Source organism: Eubalaena glacialis, chromosome 5 (assembly GCF_028564815.1).
Source record: "Eubalaena glacialis isolate mEubGla1 chromosome 5, mEubGla1.1.hap2.+ XY, whole genome shotgun sequence".
NCBI classification, from domain to species: domain Eukaryota; kingdom Metazoa; phylum Chordata; class Mammalia; order Artiodactyla; family Balaenidae; genus Eubalaena; species Eubalaena glacialis.
Genome location: NC_083720.1, coordinates 92,386,630 through 92,404,034, shown reverse-complemented (window position 1 = coordinate 92,404,034; position 17,405 = coordinate 92,386,630). Strand labels below are relative to the sequence as shown.

The 17,405-nt window shown below is 36.0% G+C and overlaps 1 protein-coding gene across 2 annotated transcripts in view; it reads left to right on the top strand.

Moving 5' to 3' along the window:
- Positions 1–16,280, top strand: part of RASSF6 (Ras association domain family member 6) — a 57,383-nt gene extending 41,103 nt beyond the window's left edge. For both annotated transcript variants that reach the window (XM_061191458.1, XM_061191459.1), the window contains 7 exons: positions 780–877; positions 2,205–2,389; positions 5,317–5,418; positions 5,752–5,803; positions 15,754–15,872; positions 15,968–16,065; positions 16,163–16,280. In XM_061191458.1, the coding sequence (XP_061047441.1) occupies positions 780–877; positions 2,205–2,389; positions 5,317–5,418; positions 5,752–5,803; positions 15,754–15,872; positions 15,968–16,065; positions 16,163–16,238 (730 nt within the window). In that variant the 3' untranslated portion in view covers positions 16,239–16,280. The remainder of the gene's footprint in view (positions 1–779; positions 878–2,204; positions 2,390–5,316; positions 5,419–5,751; positions 5,804–15,753; positions 15,873–15,967; positions 16,066–16,162) is intronic.
- The last annotated feature ends 1,125 nt before the right edge of the window (positions 16,281–17,405 follow it).

Below are 17,405 nucleotides of genomic sequence, written 5' to 3'. Positions count from 1 at the left end.
ATTTGTAGAGAGGTGGATGGACCTAGAGTCTGTCATACAGAGTGAAGTAAGTCAGAAAGAGAAAAACAAATACCATATGCTAACACATATATATAGAATCTAAAAAAAAAAAAGGGGGGGGTTCTGAAGAACCTAGGGGCAGGACAGGAATAAAGATGTAGACATAGAGAATGGACTTGAAGACACGGGGAGGGGGAAGGGTAAGCTGGGACGAAGTGAGAGTGGCATGGACATATATACATTACCAAATGTAAAATAAATAGCTAGTGGGAAGCAGCTGCATAGCACAGGGAGATCAGCTCGGTGCTTTGTGACCACCTAGAGGGGTGGGATAGGGAGGGTGGGAGGGATATGCAAGAGGGAGGAGATATATGTATATGTATAGCTGATTCAGTTTGTTATAAAGCAGAAACTAACACAACATTGTAAAGCAATTATACTCCAATAAAGATGTTAAAAAAAAAATGAATGGATTATATTGGTTTCTACTAATTCCATGGGCACATATGTTTTACAGAATCTATATAATCTTGTGGTTCAGTGTGTAACTGAATTATTGTGTCAAAACATGCTCAAAATCAGTATAAGAATTATTTAAAATGCAAGCTGACTACTCTGGTATAAATATAATTTTAATAATATAAAAAATTGTTATAACTTAGGATGATGTGTCTACCTACAGAGGCCCACAGCACTATATTAATACTGTAAATCTGAAAACCATGCTATGCCTTTTTATGAATAGAATAATATCACTTACAAGATTTATTACTTTTCAGGGGAATGACACGCTGGGGAGAATTTGATGATCTTTACCGTATTAGTGATTTGGACAGGACTCAGATTCCAGTGTCTGGAGCAACAGATTCCCAGGAAGGTCAGTATCAAAATCTTATTAATGAGGAGACTTTTTTAAACTAATACAAAGCATGAATCCTAAATGTTTTTCTGAAATTCAACATTTTATATACCGTTACTTATTAAACCCTTATTTTATATTAAAAAAATATATTTTAGGAACATACTAACAAGTCACTACAGTGCTCATATGATGTTTAAGAACCTTACTTTGCTATATAAAAACATTATTTTTTAAATTACATCAAGTCCCTTAGATTTACTAGATTAGGGAGAACTGATGGTTTGAATAAAGTTTGTGTACATAAAATTGTTTTATATTTTCCCCAAGGATTAGGATCATTTATTATACTCAGAAGATTTCTATGTTAGACCAAGCCCTTCAGATTGAATTTTACATCTTTTGAGAGGCTGAACATTTCGGTTAATAGATATTTATATAACATTGCTTCTCAGAGGCAGATATACTGCATTCACTATATTTGATAGGGTTGTTTCAAGCATTTATTTAAAAAAGAGAAATCTACTTGAACATCAAGTGAGTTCATATCAAATTTGACAAACGAATGGAAAATGCCAGCCCCTATGACATGTGACAACAGTAATCATAATAATGATGATGTGTTAGTAATAATATTAGTATCTGTCATTTACTGAGACTCGGGCATGATATCTTACATTTTACATGGATTTTCATTTTCATGTAATATGTAGAGATCCAAGGAGAAGATGATGACTGAGGCTGGGGTGGGGTTCACATTCCCGGGATGGTGATATTACCAAACTGGCTTCAGACTGAACAAGGGTATGGTGCTGGCATTATCTTCATGAATCTACCAACAACTTCCAATGTTTAGCTTAATTTTTTTCAAAGCATTCTCAGTTCAGTCCTCTCTGCTGTCTCTGTAACAACTCAGATTCTGTAACAAACATGATGCTCCTTCCAGGATTCCCTTATTTTTGTCTTATGGCCTTTTGGCATCTTTTATATAAGGGTCCTTATAATTAGCCCTTTGACAACACTCATCTAAACACAAGGGAATCCCAATCTCTTGGCACCAAAGATACAATAAAAATCTATTTTTATTTAATCACCAGTGCTAGAGAAAGATGAAGTATCACGTGCTTATACTCTAATTACAATATAATTAAAATTCCAAGGTAAAATGGAAAACAAGTGTCACCAGATGGCCCTATTCTTAAACAAGATCATTGCTGTTTTCTGTTTAAAAGCATTATAGTCCATTGCTTAGCTACATAATTACTAAGTATGTAATCAAATCCACCCACGATGCAAAGAGGTGAGCAGCTAAATTATATGGGCTTATAACCTTTATTCTCCCCAGATGATTTATCTTATCACAGTAGCACTCTGAAGCTTCATGCAGATGAAGAACCTGAATCCCCGTTGCTCTATAGAACCATGAGTGAAGCAACCCTGGTGAGAAAAAGGATGAAGCCTCCGATGATGGACAGAAAGGACAGACAGAAGCATAGGGCCTCTATTAACGGACACGTTTATAATCATGAAGTGAGTTACAGTTTCATTAATGTCATTTAAAAGAATGTTGTCTATTGTGCTAACAATATCACTCAATTCAATTTACAATTAAAAATAATAATAATGCCTTTAGATATACTACTACTATTATTATTGGGTACTCTCTATGTGTTAAGCATTAAACTGTTTTGATGGATTATCTCATTAATCACTAAAACAATCCTATGAAGCAGATACCATTATGTTCCCTACTTTACATATGAGTTAACTGAGGTTCACAGAGGTTACACAATCCATCACCGGTCACACTGCTTTTAAGTAGCAAATCTGAACCCGAACCCAGCTTCTGTCTGATGCCAGAACCCAAGTTCTTAACCAACATGATCAGTGAACCCTAAGTGGCAGGCCCTGTGATACACACTGGAAATATAAAGATGACTCAATTGATGCCTTTGCCAGCATGGAGCTCAGAGCTTGGGCAAAGAAACCAATACATCCACAAATGGCATTAAAATATGTAAGTGCTACAAAAGAGATTGGTTCAAAGTACATTCAAACATTAATATTTAAATAAAAGGAAAAAATCAGCTATAGGCTTGTTTATTCTGATCAATTAAATTTTCCAGGTCTTATACATAAACCCATATCACTTTTTACACAACTGCAATTGTAGTTTATACTATTTGCATTTTGATTTTTTTCACTTAATATGTGTTAAATTTATATGTGCCTTTCTATAGTATTTATAAGACATTTAACTTGGCCGAAGGTAGGAAATACATCATGTTTTTGTAGAACTCAAATTTTTCATGTCATGTACTTTAGCGATCATTCATCCATTCATTTAATAAATACTTAAAAAGCACTCACTCTGTGCAAGGCACCACTCTAAGCCCTTTCATACAAAATATTGACTCATTCATCATAAGCTTTTTTTCTTTAGGGCTTTCTACCTTTTTTCCTTCTTTTTCATCCCTTGAGAGAGTATCCATATGTTCCTTTGGAGACTGGTACGGAGAAATCTCCCTTGTGAATTCTCTGTTCACATTAGACATTTTTCTGGCTCAAGAATTTCCTCCTGGCCAAAAAGTAACATTGACAGTCCCCCACAGATATGCAACTACCAATTGTCCTGGTTTCTTCTTCTCCTCAGAATTATGCTGTATGTCATCAGCACTTGTGGGGTGATTTGTGTTAAAGTAGGCTGTGAAAGCCACATTATTCCAAATGAGCAGCTTCCAGATGGGATATGCAGGGCTAAGAATGAAATGGGCACTAAAGTTGGCAGCACAGCATCATAGCTGAATGCTTGGGTGTTGCAGCGTGATGACCTGATTGCAAATTCTTGCTGAGCAAATAAAAAATTACTCAACCTCTTAGCCTTCATTCCTTCATCCTTCCTTCTTTACAAGGCTGTTGATGGGATTAAGTGGAATGAGGTGAGTTCAGTACTCAGCATAAGTATCTGCACGAAGGAAGAACTCCGTTTACATTAGCTTTATTGATATTGATTGAAAGAGATCAAGCGGAACTAAAGATATTTCACACAAATATCATTCACTGCAGTATAATAACTAGCAGAAAACAAAACCCCGAAACCCAAAGCACTCTATCAATGTGTATGCAATGATGGGCATCTAGGAATTTAAGTTGATGTAGTCGTAAGATATGTTTTCATATCATGAAACCTCTTGATAATGCCTCCAGTATTAGAGGGAATACATTCCAAGACTCCCAGTGGATACCTGAAACCGAGGATAGCACTGAATTCTATATATACTGTTTTTTCCTATACATACATACCTATGATAAAATTTAATGTATAAATTAGGCAAAATAAGAGATTAACAACAATATCTAATAATAAGGTAGAATATTTATAAAAATATACTGTAAAAAATGTTATGTGAATGTGGTCTCTCTCTCCCTCCATCTCTCTCAAAATATCTTATTGCACTGTATTCACCTTTGTAAGGGTGTGAGATGATAAAATACCCGTGGTGTGATGAGATGAAGTGAGGCGAATAACGGAGGCATGGTGATGCAGCATTAGGCTACTCTTGACCTTCTGACAGTATGTCAGAAGGGGAATCATCTGCTTCAGATGATCCTGGACCATCAAGCCATGATGACGTCGATAGTTGGCTGTCAGGAGCAGACATTGTCAATGGTTGGGGATCTTGGGCCGGATGGAGTAGGATGGTGCAAGATTTTATCATGCTACTCAGAATGGCACACAATTTAAAACGTATGAATTGTTTATTTCTGGAATTTTCCATTTAATTTTTTTCATCTCTCTCAGGATTCTATTTATTTTAAAATAGGAATGATGATCAAATAATGAGAAAAAATTTTATGATTATGTTTCTTATGATTTTTTTATGGTGCATTACTAATCCACAAGAGGGATGTGTCAGACTTGTCTGACCATGGAAACCTTTTACCAAGTATTATCTAAAAGGCAGACTCTTGATTAGAGCAACTTGCAGGAAATATTGTTCTAGATATTCAATTAGCAACACTTTTACCTCAATCCTCAGTTGAGATATAGGCTGAACCATACGAAATTGCCAACACTGGACCATTTCTGACCAACCAAAAAGGAGTGATTTTATACAGTTCAAATTAAAACAAGTTAGAACAATTAGTCCCAACCAGGAGGGATTTTGAAATCTTAAACTACACTGAAGAATGGTGTGACTATCAAGTGAAACTGTTTTGAACATTCTCAAATGATGTTTTACCTAACTTACTCTAGAAAAAATAAAAAGCTGCTTAAAGGCATACATAGTACAGTATTCAACAACAACAAAGAAAGTAAAAGTAAGAAAGCAAATTTTTAAACTGATGATCTTGGATTTTTTGTCCAAAGGAAGGCCAGGTTCAAAATATTGACTCTCATTAGTTTGTCACGTTAAGACCTTAAAATTATATCAATCTTTTTTTTTCTCTTCTAGACATCAATTTTCACTCCAGCCTTTGGATCAGAAACTAAGGTCAGAATAAACAGTAATATGAGAACTGAAGAAGTAATAAAGCAAATTCTCCAAAAATTTAAGGTAATCTTTATCAGTGAACTGAGCTATAAATATCTTGTATATAATTTAACTGTAGGCACATAAATGGATTTTTCTGAAATTAAATGTTCAGTTCCAAAGAATTCTTTCCTATGTATGGTTGACCCTTGAACAAAATGGGTTTGAACTGCATGGGTCCATTTATAATATAAATGGACTGTGCCTGAGAAATTACATTATCCCCAGGGAGCAGAAAAGGTTTTATATCTGAAAGTGAAAAATGAAAGTGAAGAAACATATATAATTTGGGTCTGGTTGGCTTAGAAAACATTGACAACAAAGAATTCATGTCCGTTCTTGTTTTTCCATTGACAGATTGAAAATAGTGCCCAGGATTTTGCACTTTACATTATTTTTGCAACAGGAGGTAAGAAAGCTTGGTGGTTGTTCTTACATGACTCCAGTGTGTTATCGTTTTCTGCCCATAAGAAAGGCAGAAAAGAAGTTTACTTCCTTCTGTGGAAGAACGGGAGGGAGGGAAGGAAGAAGGAAGAGAGGGGGAGTGTTTTACATTATTCGTATTTCACAATTTCAGAGGAAGACACCCTAAGAATAAGGTATCCTAGAAGAGTTTATAATACAAAAGACTTTGCTTGTTGGCCAGTCATTAAATTATCTGAATGGTGATCAAAGAGCACTGGAGAATAGGTGGGAGGTTCCCAGGAATTGTTAGGCATTTAAGTTGACCTCTGTACTTCTTTCTTTTTCACTTTCCCTTACCATTTTAGCTCTTACTAGAGTCATCATTACATTTCATTTCTTCCTCATCTTTCTTAGCACAGTGTCTGACCCATTGTGGGAGTGTTCTCTCTTCCTCAGTAGAGAAAAATGTGCAGAACTTTGTGGTGGAGGTAAAAGTTTAGCAGCAGGACATTTGAAAGAGGCTATATGTGGGGTGCTAGGAGCAGGGAGTGAAAGATTAGAGAAACCCTAAGGCAATACTGAAATGAAATCTTTGAAAGCCTTAAAACTGAAAAATTTTAAATGTTAAATTATAAAAGTAGCTCAGGTTATAACTTAAGTATCAGAATGTTTGAGCCAGAAATTGAATAAAATAAAATAATACATTTTGATCTGGAACAATTACAAGAAAATGAAAGCTGGATTTCCAAACACATACAAAATTAAAGTCCTTATAAATCAAAAGCTTAAATATAAGAAATATATTAAATTTTTGAAAATTCTAAGAGTGAGTGTGTGTGTGTGTCTGTGTGTGTGTGTATTCATTCTAGTTGTTTTGGAAAAGAACTAAAAGGTAGAAACATTGAACTGTATAAAAATGTATTGATAAAAGATACAAACGTTATGAAGAAGGGTCACAATGAAAGCAACTGTAGACACATAAACAAAGTTTTAAAATTTATTCAACTATCAACTGCTATGGAAGAAAATCACAGAGATAGGCACCACTGAAGAGGACTTGGAGCAGAAGCAGAAGGCCTAGAAGCAGACCCTCTGGCGTCTTTCTACCCTGCTGCCTCTGAAAAAAGCCCAGCAAATAGTTAGAGACCCAGAGTGAGGGCAGACAGCAGAAGCAAGAAGAACTACAGTCCTGCAGCCTGTGGAACAAAAACTACATTCACAGAAAGATAGACAAGATGAAAAGGCAGAGGGCTATGTACCAGATGAAGGAACAAGATAAAACCCTAGAAAAACAACTAAATGAAATGGAGATAGGCAACCTTCCAGAAAAAGGATTCAGAATAATGATAGTGAAGATGATCCAGGGCCTCGGAAAAAGAATGGAGGCAAAGATCGAGAAGATGCAAGAAATGTTTAACAAAGATCTAGAAGAATTAAAGAACAAACAAACAGAGATGAACAATACAATAACTGAAATGAAAAATGCACTAGAAGGAATCAATAGCAGAATAACTGAGGCAGAAGAACGGATAAGTGACCTGGAAGACAGAATGGTGGAATTCACGGCTGCGGAACAGAATAAAGAAAAAAGAATGAAAAGAAATGCAGACAGCCTAAGAGATCTCAGGGACAACATTAAACCCAACAACATTCGCATTATAGGGGTCCCAGAAGGAGAAGAGAGAGAGAAAGGACCCAAGAAAATATGTGAAGAGATTATAGTCGAAAACTTCCCTAACATGGGAAAGGAAATAGCCACCCAAGTCCAGGAAGCGCAGAGAGTCCCATACAGGACAAACCCAAGGAGAAACACGCCGAGACACATAGTAATCAAATTGGCAAAAATTAAAGACAAAGAAAAATTATTGGAAGCAGCAAGGGAAAAATGACAAAAAACATAAAAGGGAACTCCCATAAGGTTAACAGCTGATTTCTCAGCAGAAACTCTAAAAACCAGAAGGGAGTGGCATGATATACTTAAACTGATGAAAGGGAAAAACCTACAACCAAGATTACTCTACCCAGCAAGGATATCATTCAGATTTGATGGAGAAATCAAAAGCTTTACAGACAAGCAAAAGCTAAGAGAATTCAGCACCACCAAACCAGCTCTACAACAAATGCTAAAGGAACTTCTCTAAGTGGGAAACACAAGAGAAGAAAAGGACCTACAAAAACAAACCCAGGGCTTCCCTGGTGGCGCAGTGGTTGAGAATCTGCCTGCCAATGCAGGGGACACGGGTTCGAGCCCTGGTCTGGGAAGATCCCACATGCCGTGGAGCAACTAGGCCTGTGAGCCACAACTACTGAGCCTGCGCGTCTGGATCCTGTGCCCCACAACAAGAGAGGCCGCGACAGTGAAAGGCCCGCGCACTGCGATGAAGAGTGACCCCCGCTTGCCGCAACTAGAGAAAGCCCTCGCACAGAAATGAAGACTCAACACAGCCAAAAATAAAAAAATAAAAAAATAAAAAAAAAAAACCCAAAACAATTAAGAAAATGGTCATAGGAACATACATATCAATAATTACCTTAAAGGTGAAAGGATTAAATGTTCCAACCAAAAGACACAGGCTTGCTGAATGGATACAAAAACAAGACCCATATATATGCTGTCTACAAGAGACCCACTTCAGACCTAGGGACACATACAGACTGAAAGTGAGGGGATGGAAAAAGATATTCCATGCAAATGGAAATCAAAAGAAAGCTGGAGTAGCAATACTCACATCAGAGAAAATAGACTTTCAAATAAAGAATGTTACAAGAGACAAGGAAGGACACTATGTAATGATCAAGGGATCAATCCAAGAAGAAGATATAACAATTATAAATATGCACAGAACATAGGAGCACCTCAATACATAAGGCAACTGCTAACAGCTCTAAAAGAGGAAGTCAACAGTAACACAATAATACTGGGGGACTTTAACACCTCACTTACACCAATGGACAGATCATCCAAACAGAAAATTAATAAGGAAACACAAGCTTTAAATGACACAATAGACCAGATAGATTTAATTGATATTTATAGGACATTCCACCCAAAAACAGCAGATTACACTTTCTTCTCCAGTGCGCACAGAACATTCTCCAGGATAGATCACATCTTGGGTCACAAATCAAGCCTCAGTAAATTTAAGAAAATTGAAATCATATCAAGCATCTTTTCTGACCACAATGCTATGAGATTAGAAATCAATTACAGGGAAAAAAACGTAAAAAACACAAACACATGGAGGCTAAACAATATGTTACTAAATAACCAAGAGATCACTAAAGAAATCAAACAGGAAGTCAAAAAATACCTAGAGACAAATGACAATGAAAACACGATGATCCAAAACCTATGGGATGCAGCAATAGAAGTTCTAAGAGGGAAGTTTATAGCTATACAAGCCTACCTCAAGAAACAAGAAAAATCTCAAATAAACAATCTAACGTTACACCTAAAAGAAGTAGTGAAAGAAGAACAAAAAAAACCCAAAGTTAGCAGAAGGAAAGAAATCATAAAGATCAGAGCAGAAATAAATGAAATAGAAACAAAGAAAACAATAGCAAAGATCAATAAAACTAAAAGCTGGTTCTTTGAGAAGATAAACAAAATTGATAAACCATTAGCCAGACTCATCAAGAAAAAGAGGGAGAGGACTCAAATCAATAAAATTAGAAATGGAAATGGAGAAGTTACAACAGACACCACAGAAATACAAAACATCCTAAGAGACTACTACAAGCAACTCTATGCCAATAAAATGGACAACCTGGAAGAAATGGACAAATTCTTAGAAGGTATAACCTTCCAAGACTGAACCAGGAAGAAATAGAAAACATGAACAGAACAATCACAAGTAATGAAATTGAAACTGTGATTAAAAATCTTCCAACAAACAAAAGTCCAGGACCAGATGGCTTCACGGGTGAATTCTATCAAACATTTAGAGAAGAGCTAACACCCATCCTTCTCAAACTCTTCCAAACAATTGCAGAGGAAGGAAAACTCCCAAACTCATTCTATGAGGCCACCATCACCCTGATACCAAAACCAGACAAAGATACTACAAAAAAAGAAAATTACAGACCAATATCACTGATGAATATACATGCAAAAATCCTCAGCAAAATACTAGCAAACAGAATCCAACAACACATTAAAAGGATCATACACCATGATCAAGTGGGATTTATCCCAGAGATGCAAGGATTCTTCAATAGACGCAAATCAATCAATGTGATACACCATATTAACAAATTGAAGAAGAAAAACCATGTGATCATCTCAATAGATGCAGAAAAAGCTTTTGACAAAATTCAACACCAATTTATGTTAAAAGCTCTCCAATAAGTGGGCATAGAGGGAAACTACTTCAGCATAATAAAGGCCATATAGGACAAATCCACAGCAAACATCATTCTCAATGGTGAAAAACTGAAAGCATTTCCTCTAAGATCAGGAACAAGACAAGGATGTCCACTCTCACCACTATTATTCAACATAGTTTTGGAAGTCCTAGTCACGGCAATCAGAGAAGAAAAAGAAATAAAAGGAATACAAATTGGAAAAGAAGAAGTAAAACTGTCACTGTTTGCAGGTGACATGATACTGTACATAGAGAATCCTAAAGATGCCACCAGAAAACTACTAGAGCTAATCAATGAATTTGGTAAAGTTGCAGGATACAAAATTAATGCACAGAAATCTCTTGCATTCCTATACACTAATGATGAAAAATCTGAAAGAGAAATTAAGGAAACACTCCCATTTACCATTGCAACAAAATGAATAAAATACCTAGGAATAAACTTACCTAGGAAGACAAAAGACCTGTATGCAGGAAACTATAAGACACTGATGAAAGAAATTAAAGATGATACCAACAGATGGAGAGATATACCATGTTCTTGGATTGGAAGAATCAACATTGTGAAAATGACTATACTACCCAAAGCAATCTACAGATTCAATGCAATCCCTATCAAACTACCAATGGCATTTTTTACATAACTAGAACAAAAAAATCTTAAAATTTGTATGGAGACACAAAAGACCCCGAATAGCCAAAGCAGTCTTGAGGGGAAAAAACAATGGAGCCGGAGGAATCAGACTCCCTGACTTCAGACTATACTGCAAAGCTACAGTAATCAAGACAATATGGTACTGGCACAAAAACAGAAATCTAGATCAATGGAACAGGATAGAAAGCCCAGAGATAAACCCACGCACCTATGGTCAACTAATCTATGACAAAGGAGGCAAGGCTATACAATGGAGAAAAGACAGTCTCTTCAATAAGTGGTGCTGGGAAAACTGGACAGCTACATGTAAAAGAATGAAATTAGAATACTCCCTAACACCATACACAAAAATAAACTCAAAATGGATTAGAGACCTAAATGTAAGACCAGGCACTATAAAACTCTTCGAGGAAAACATAGGCAGAACACTCTCTGACATAAATCACAGCAAGATCTTTTTTGATCCACCTCCTAGAGTAATGGAAATAAAAACAAAAATAAACAAATGGGACCTAATGAAGCTTAAAAGCTTTTGCACAGCAAAGGAAGCCATAAACAAGATGAAAAGACAACCCTCAGAATGGGAGAAAATATTTGCAAATGAATCATTGGACAAAGGATTAATCTCCAAAATATATAAACAGCTCATGCAGCTCAATATTAAAAAAACAAACAACCCAATCCAAAAATGGGCAGAAGACCTAAATAGACATTTCTCCATAGAAGCCATACAGATGGCCAAGAAGCACATGAAATGCTGCTCAACATCACTAATTATTAGAGAAATGCAAATCAAAAATACAATGAGGTATCACCTCACACCAGTTAGAATGGGCATCATCAGAAATTCTACAAACAATAAATGCTGGAGAGGGTGTGGAGAAAAGGGAACACTCTTGCACTGTTGGTGGGAATGTAAATTGATACGGCCACTATGGAGAACAGTATGGAGGTTCCTTAAAGAACTAAGAATAGAATTACCATATGACCCAGCAATCCCACTGCTGGGCATACACCCAGAGAAAACCATAATTCAAAAAGACACATGCACCCCAATGTTCATTGCAGCACTATTTACAATAGCCAGGTCATGGAAGCAACCTAAATGCCCATCGACAGACGAATGGATAAAGAAGTTGTGGTACATATATACAATGGAATATTACTCAGCCATAAAAAGGAACGAAATTGGGTCATTTGTAGAGACGTGGATGCATCTAGAGACTGTCATACAGAGTGAAGTAAGTCAGAAAGAGAAAAACAAATGTCGTATATTAACGCATATATGTGGAACCTAGGAAATGGTACAGATGAACTGGTTTGCAGAGCAGAAATTGAGACACAGAAGTAGAGAAAAAATGTATGGACACCAAGCAGGGAAAGCGGCGGGTGGTGGGGGTGGTGGTGTGATGAATTGGGAGATTGGGATTGACATGTGTACACTGATGTGTATAAAATGGACGACTAATAAGAAAATAAATAATTTTTTAAAAAAAGAAAAAAAAGATACAAGCATTATGAAGAATATCAGATAAAAGATTAATACCTACAATATCAAAAAGTTCTTGCAAAATGATAATGAAAAGACAATCCAATAAAAATAAAGTATGATAAAGCAATTCAAAGAATAACAAAGTAACCAGTAAATATTTTTTGGAAAGTCTTAAACTCAAGGAAATACAAGTATTAAAGGAAATGCAAAAGTTAAGGAAATGTAAATTCAATCCTTAAATTCAATGTAATATTATCACCTATGTCTGGTGTGGATAAGGGTAAAAGCATATGTTTCTGCAATTCTGGTGAAGATCTGTCTGTCTACTTTCTTAAAATTCATTCTAGCAACATTTGTTAAAATCCACAGTATACATATCCTTTAGCCCAGCAATTCCACTGGTGAGAATCTGTTTCACAAAAATAAGAGGACTATTGCCTACAGATTTATGTGCAAGGCTATTTATAATGACAAAAAGCTAAAGGCAAAGTTACCCATCATAGAGGAATGATTTAATAAGTGATTATTATGCAACCATTAAATGAAATGAGTTAGATCTATACCAGTTGAATGGAAGGACTTCTACAACATACATTTAATTAAAAATGCAAGATGCCTATAAATGTATATAGTATGATCCCATTTTTAAGAAAGAATTATAAATCCTTATTTATATATGTGGTTTATATGATCACATGATCAGGGAGAAAGGTATGGAACGAAAAATACCAAGCCATTAACATTGATTACTTGGTTAGGGGGTTGGGGAGATACAGAAAAGACAATGGGAAGGAGAAAAAGCACAAAAGGAAAAAACAAAAAACAAATTATGATTTTTAAAAATATATGTGTACAATAAAAATAGCAAGTGTGATACGACCACCTTTATGTATTGTTTGTGTGTGTGCATAAAGAGATATATGAAGGGATGGACACAAAAAGTGAAAAGCTGCTTATCCTAGAGTTCTGGGATTCTGGGTGATTTTTACTTTCTGCCTTATACTTTTCCTCATAATTACAGTAGTATGTATGTTATTGAGGAATAATTAGGAATAACTGACAAATATAATTGTATATATTTAAAGTGTACAATGTGATGATTTGACATACATATACACTGTGCAACGATTACCAAGATCAAGATAATCAACACATCCATCAGCTTACATAGTTAACTCTTTTTTTTCTTGGGCTAAGAATGCTTAAGCTCTACTCTCAGCAACTTTCAAGTGTACATTAGATCCTCAGAAATTATTCTTCTAATAACTGAAAATTTGTACTCTTTGACCTATATAACCTCCTTTCCCCTCCCCAATACGTATGTTATTTTTAAAATCTGGGGAAAATGCTTATTTTTACTGTAAAATGTAGTTATTTAAATTTTACCTGTGAAAATTATGTTTGCTTTTATATTGTGTCAAAATTTCTTATACTTGAAATCCAGAACTGAAGATAATCATAACTAGGACCTTTTTAGGGACCAGGAATAGAGAAAAGAATGGAGCATATAGCACCTGTTTGGGTAGTAAAGTGGAAAATAGATAGCTGTGTTTTTTAATACCTTTTATCTACTAAGCGCATGATCTATAACAGTGTTTCTCGAATTGTAGCACCCTTCAGAATTACCTGGAGAGTTCATTTAAAACACAAATTCTCAAGCCCCTCCAGATCTGAGGACAGTCTGGGAATACATATTTCTAATAATTATCCCAGGTGACCATGAAGCAAGGAACATTGCCCTGTGATATCAAGAATGAAGCAAATCGAGGATGCAAAACCAAGTTAATACAAGATGTAAAGGTCAGAAGAGGATTCTGGTGGGTTAATGACAGGAGCTAAATTATGGAGTTCCCCATTGCTTCAGAAAAGGTAGAGGAATTAAAGCAATGAACACTGACTCTGTGGACATAGGAATGGATGTCACTTTAATTGTGGGGAAGCTGGACTTCTATGTCCTAGATCCTCTCTTGCCCTTTTTCCTGGGGTAAGTCCAGTCCAGGGGATGAGAACAGTTCTGACACTTGGAACTTTTAAAAGCCCAAGGAAACACATGATACTGTAGAAAGGACGAACTGGTCCACCTTTTCCCCTTCAGTCTACTTCAACAGAGCAGACAGATTATTCTTTAACCATGGAAGTCAGACCATGTCACACCTCTTCTTAGATCCTCCAATGGTCTCTCTTCTGACAGTAAATTCACAGTCTTTGTGCTGGTCCCATTACCTCTTCTCTTCATCGTTTAACAACCCTCCCCTCATCTCCGTGCCAGCCACCCTGTTCCCTTGCTGCTCTTTGACAGCATTAGGCATGCACTGACCTCAGAGGTGCTCTATTTATTTACTTACCCTTTTGGCACACACTTCCCCTAAATAGCTTCATGGTGCCTCTCTCATCTCCTTCAGGTCTTTGCTCAAATGTTACATCTTCAGTGAGGCCTTCCTCCACCACCCTACAATAATTGCAAACTTCTCCCCTGCACACACATATTTACACATGTGCATGCTTTCTACCCCCTCCCTTGCTTTACTTTTTCCCCTGAATACTTATCACTATATGTGACATGTCTTATTGATGTATCTGCCTTATCATCTTCTTCTCCACTAGAGTGTAAGGTTCATGAGGGAAGTGATTTTACTCTGCTTTGTTCTGTAGTGTACCCAGTACAGAGAACAAGGCCTGGTACATAGTTGGAACTCAAAAAATATTTGAGGAAGGGAGGAGGAAAGAAAATGAATGTAAAGGTACTGTGTCCTAAAATGAAATCACAGATGTGAAACTACTTCAGCAGAAAGCTAGAAGTATTTTGTGGTGGGAGTATTTGTGACTTTTGGAAATTTGAAGTTCTGGGACGATACCAAATAGGAAGTTATTTTTTTCTCATCTCATTATTATGGTTGAATGGATGAAGTCCATAGTTTAATGAAATAATAAAAAATACCCCTGATGAGAATAACAATTCTGAATGTATTTTTAAGAAAAGCCAAGGATTGGATGTGGGGTGAGAGAGAAGTGAAGAACTGAAGATAATTACAAAGTTTTGGATCTGAACTACTAGAAAGATAGAATTACATCAATGGAACTAGGAAAGATCCATAAATATTTGTTGAATGAATGAAAAATTGTAAAGAATTTTTTAGGAGTGTTGCATGATAAAAGGCATAAATGGGACTGAAGATTTGTCTGAACATCCAAACCAAAGGCAAAGTTGGCATTCTGAGATAGAAAGTCAAACCCTGAAGGATAGCAAGAGAAAGAAGTCCATTTTTAGTTCATTTAAAGGTTTTAATTTCAATTTACTTTTTTGAGTGAGTTCCTCCTGTTGTATGTTCTTTTTAGGTCTCTCAAAGTGAGCTGAAGAAGCAAAATGAATGGACAAATTATGTTTCTTTTTTTTTCTCAAGAATGGACTCCTGACTGTAGTTGATTCTTATTTTCATTTGCAGAGCAGAGACGGCTAAAGAAAACAGACATTCCGCTACTGCATAGACTCCTACAGGGACCATCCAAAAAGAATGCTCGCATTTTCCTCATGGATAAAGATGCAGAAGAAATTAGCAGTGATGTATGGATGCCATTGCCCTGAATCTGTCTTTGCCCTCTCCTCACTCAGCATCTCTCACACAAATGCTCTGCTTTTTTTGTTTGTTTTTCTTTCAGGTGGCTCAGTATATTAACTTTCATTTTTCTCTCCTGGAATCCATCCTTCAAAGATTAAATGAAGAAGAGAAAAGAGAGATTCAAAGAACAATAGCAAAGTAAGTTAAGAGCTTGCACACTGGGTGCTTTGTTCTTTAATAGGTTCAAGGCACAAAATGTGTCCAGCTGTTAATATTCTTTTTCTCCTTATTTCAGATTCAGTACAGAAAAGGCTATCATACTGAAATGTCTTCGAAGTAAACAGGTAATAAAAACAGAGACAACAGTTTAGCAATACAGGTCACTATTGCTAAAACACTTCAACAAAATTAGAAGGGTGTTACAACTATTTGAGTGCATAAATTCTATACTTGCATTTATACAAATATATGTGAACTTGAATCTGTAGGAAACTGAATGTGGAAAAAGCTTGTCTCTCTTTAAACTGAAGGGGTTAAGTAGGGTTCACAGTTAGACTGAAGGAACTTGAATTTAGTTTCAGTAACTGGAATAAGCTCGGATACTATGTATTCCAAATAGTTTTTATAGTAAAACACTCAATGAACTTGAATTTAAATGGCATCTTCAGATACCATGCAGCTAAAACTTATTTTAGCTTCAACTGTCAAGAGAACTCTCATCAACTGACTCTCAGAAATGATTCAGAAGTAAAAGCTGCCAGCTCTTAAAATAAAAAATCAGCACATTACTACCCCACCAAGGAATCTGATGGTGATGGTGTTTCACAGCTCCTTAAACTCTAGCCTTTTCATAAAATCTAGGACTATCTTTCTATGGATAGGTGGCTTTGGGCTGTCTATAACATCAGAGCTGTCTGTCCTTTGGGATGGAAAAGATTATGGACTCTGTTAAGAAATCCAAATCGTAATTTTCTCAACCTGAGCCCTTCTTTTTTTTCCCCCTCTGTTCTACTGATGACTTTCAAAAGTGTTCTTAAGCTTTTTTTTTTGTCAATTGAACTAGTTTTCTTTATTTTTCCAAACAAACATATCACAGAGATTTAGTGTATTTTGTTGGCTAGGCTAAGACTTGACCCATGATAACCATTTGTTGCTGAATGAATATAGAAGATAATGCAAAGCTTTGGTAGCCGAAGTTGGGCTGGAAATCTGGAGCTCTGCCCTTTTTCTCCAAGACAACTCATTCTACAAAACAACACTCAGGGTCCATCAAGTACACTTAACCAATCTGAAAAAGCACTGAGAATGCCACAAGTATCATCTATGATTTTATTTATGAACTCTGTATTAAAAGGGAGTTTTATGCAGCTCTTTTCCATTCCACTACTACTTCTATTTGCATTCCTCATAAGCATTGGATTAAACTGATTATATTACACACACTATGGGATAAGGTTGAATGTAATAAACCCAGTTGGAAGATCAATTATCAAAATATGAAACATGTTTAAGACAAAGGTATTACTTCTCAGTGTAAC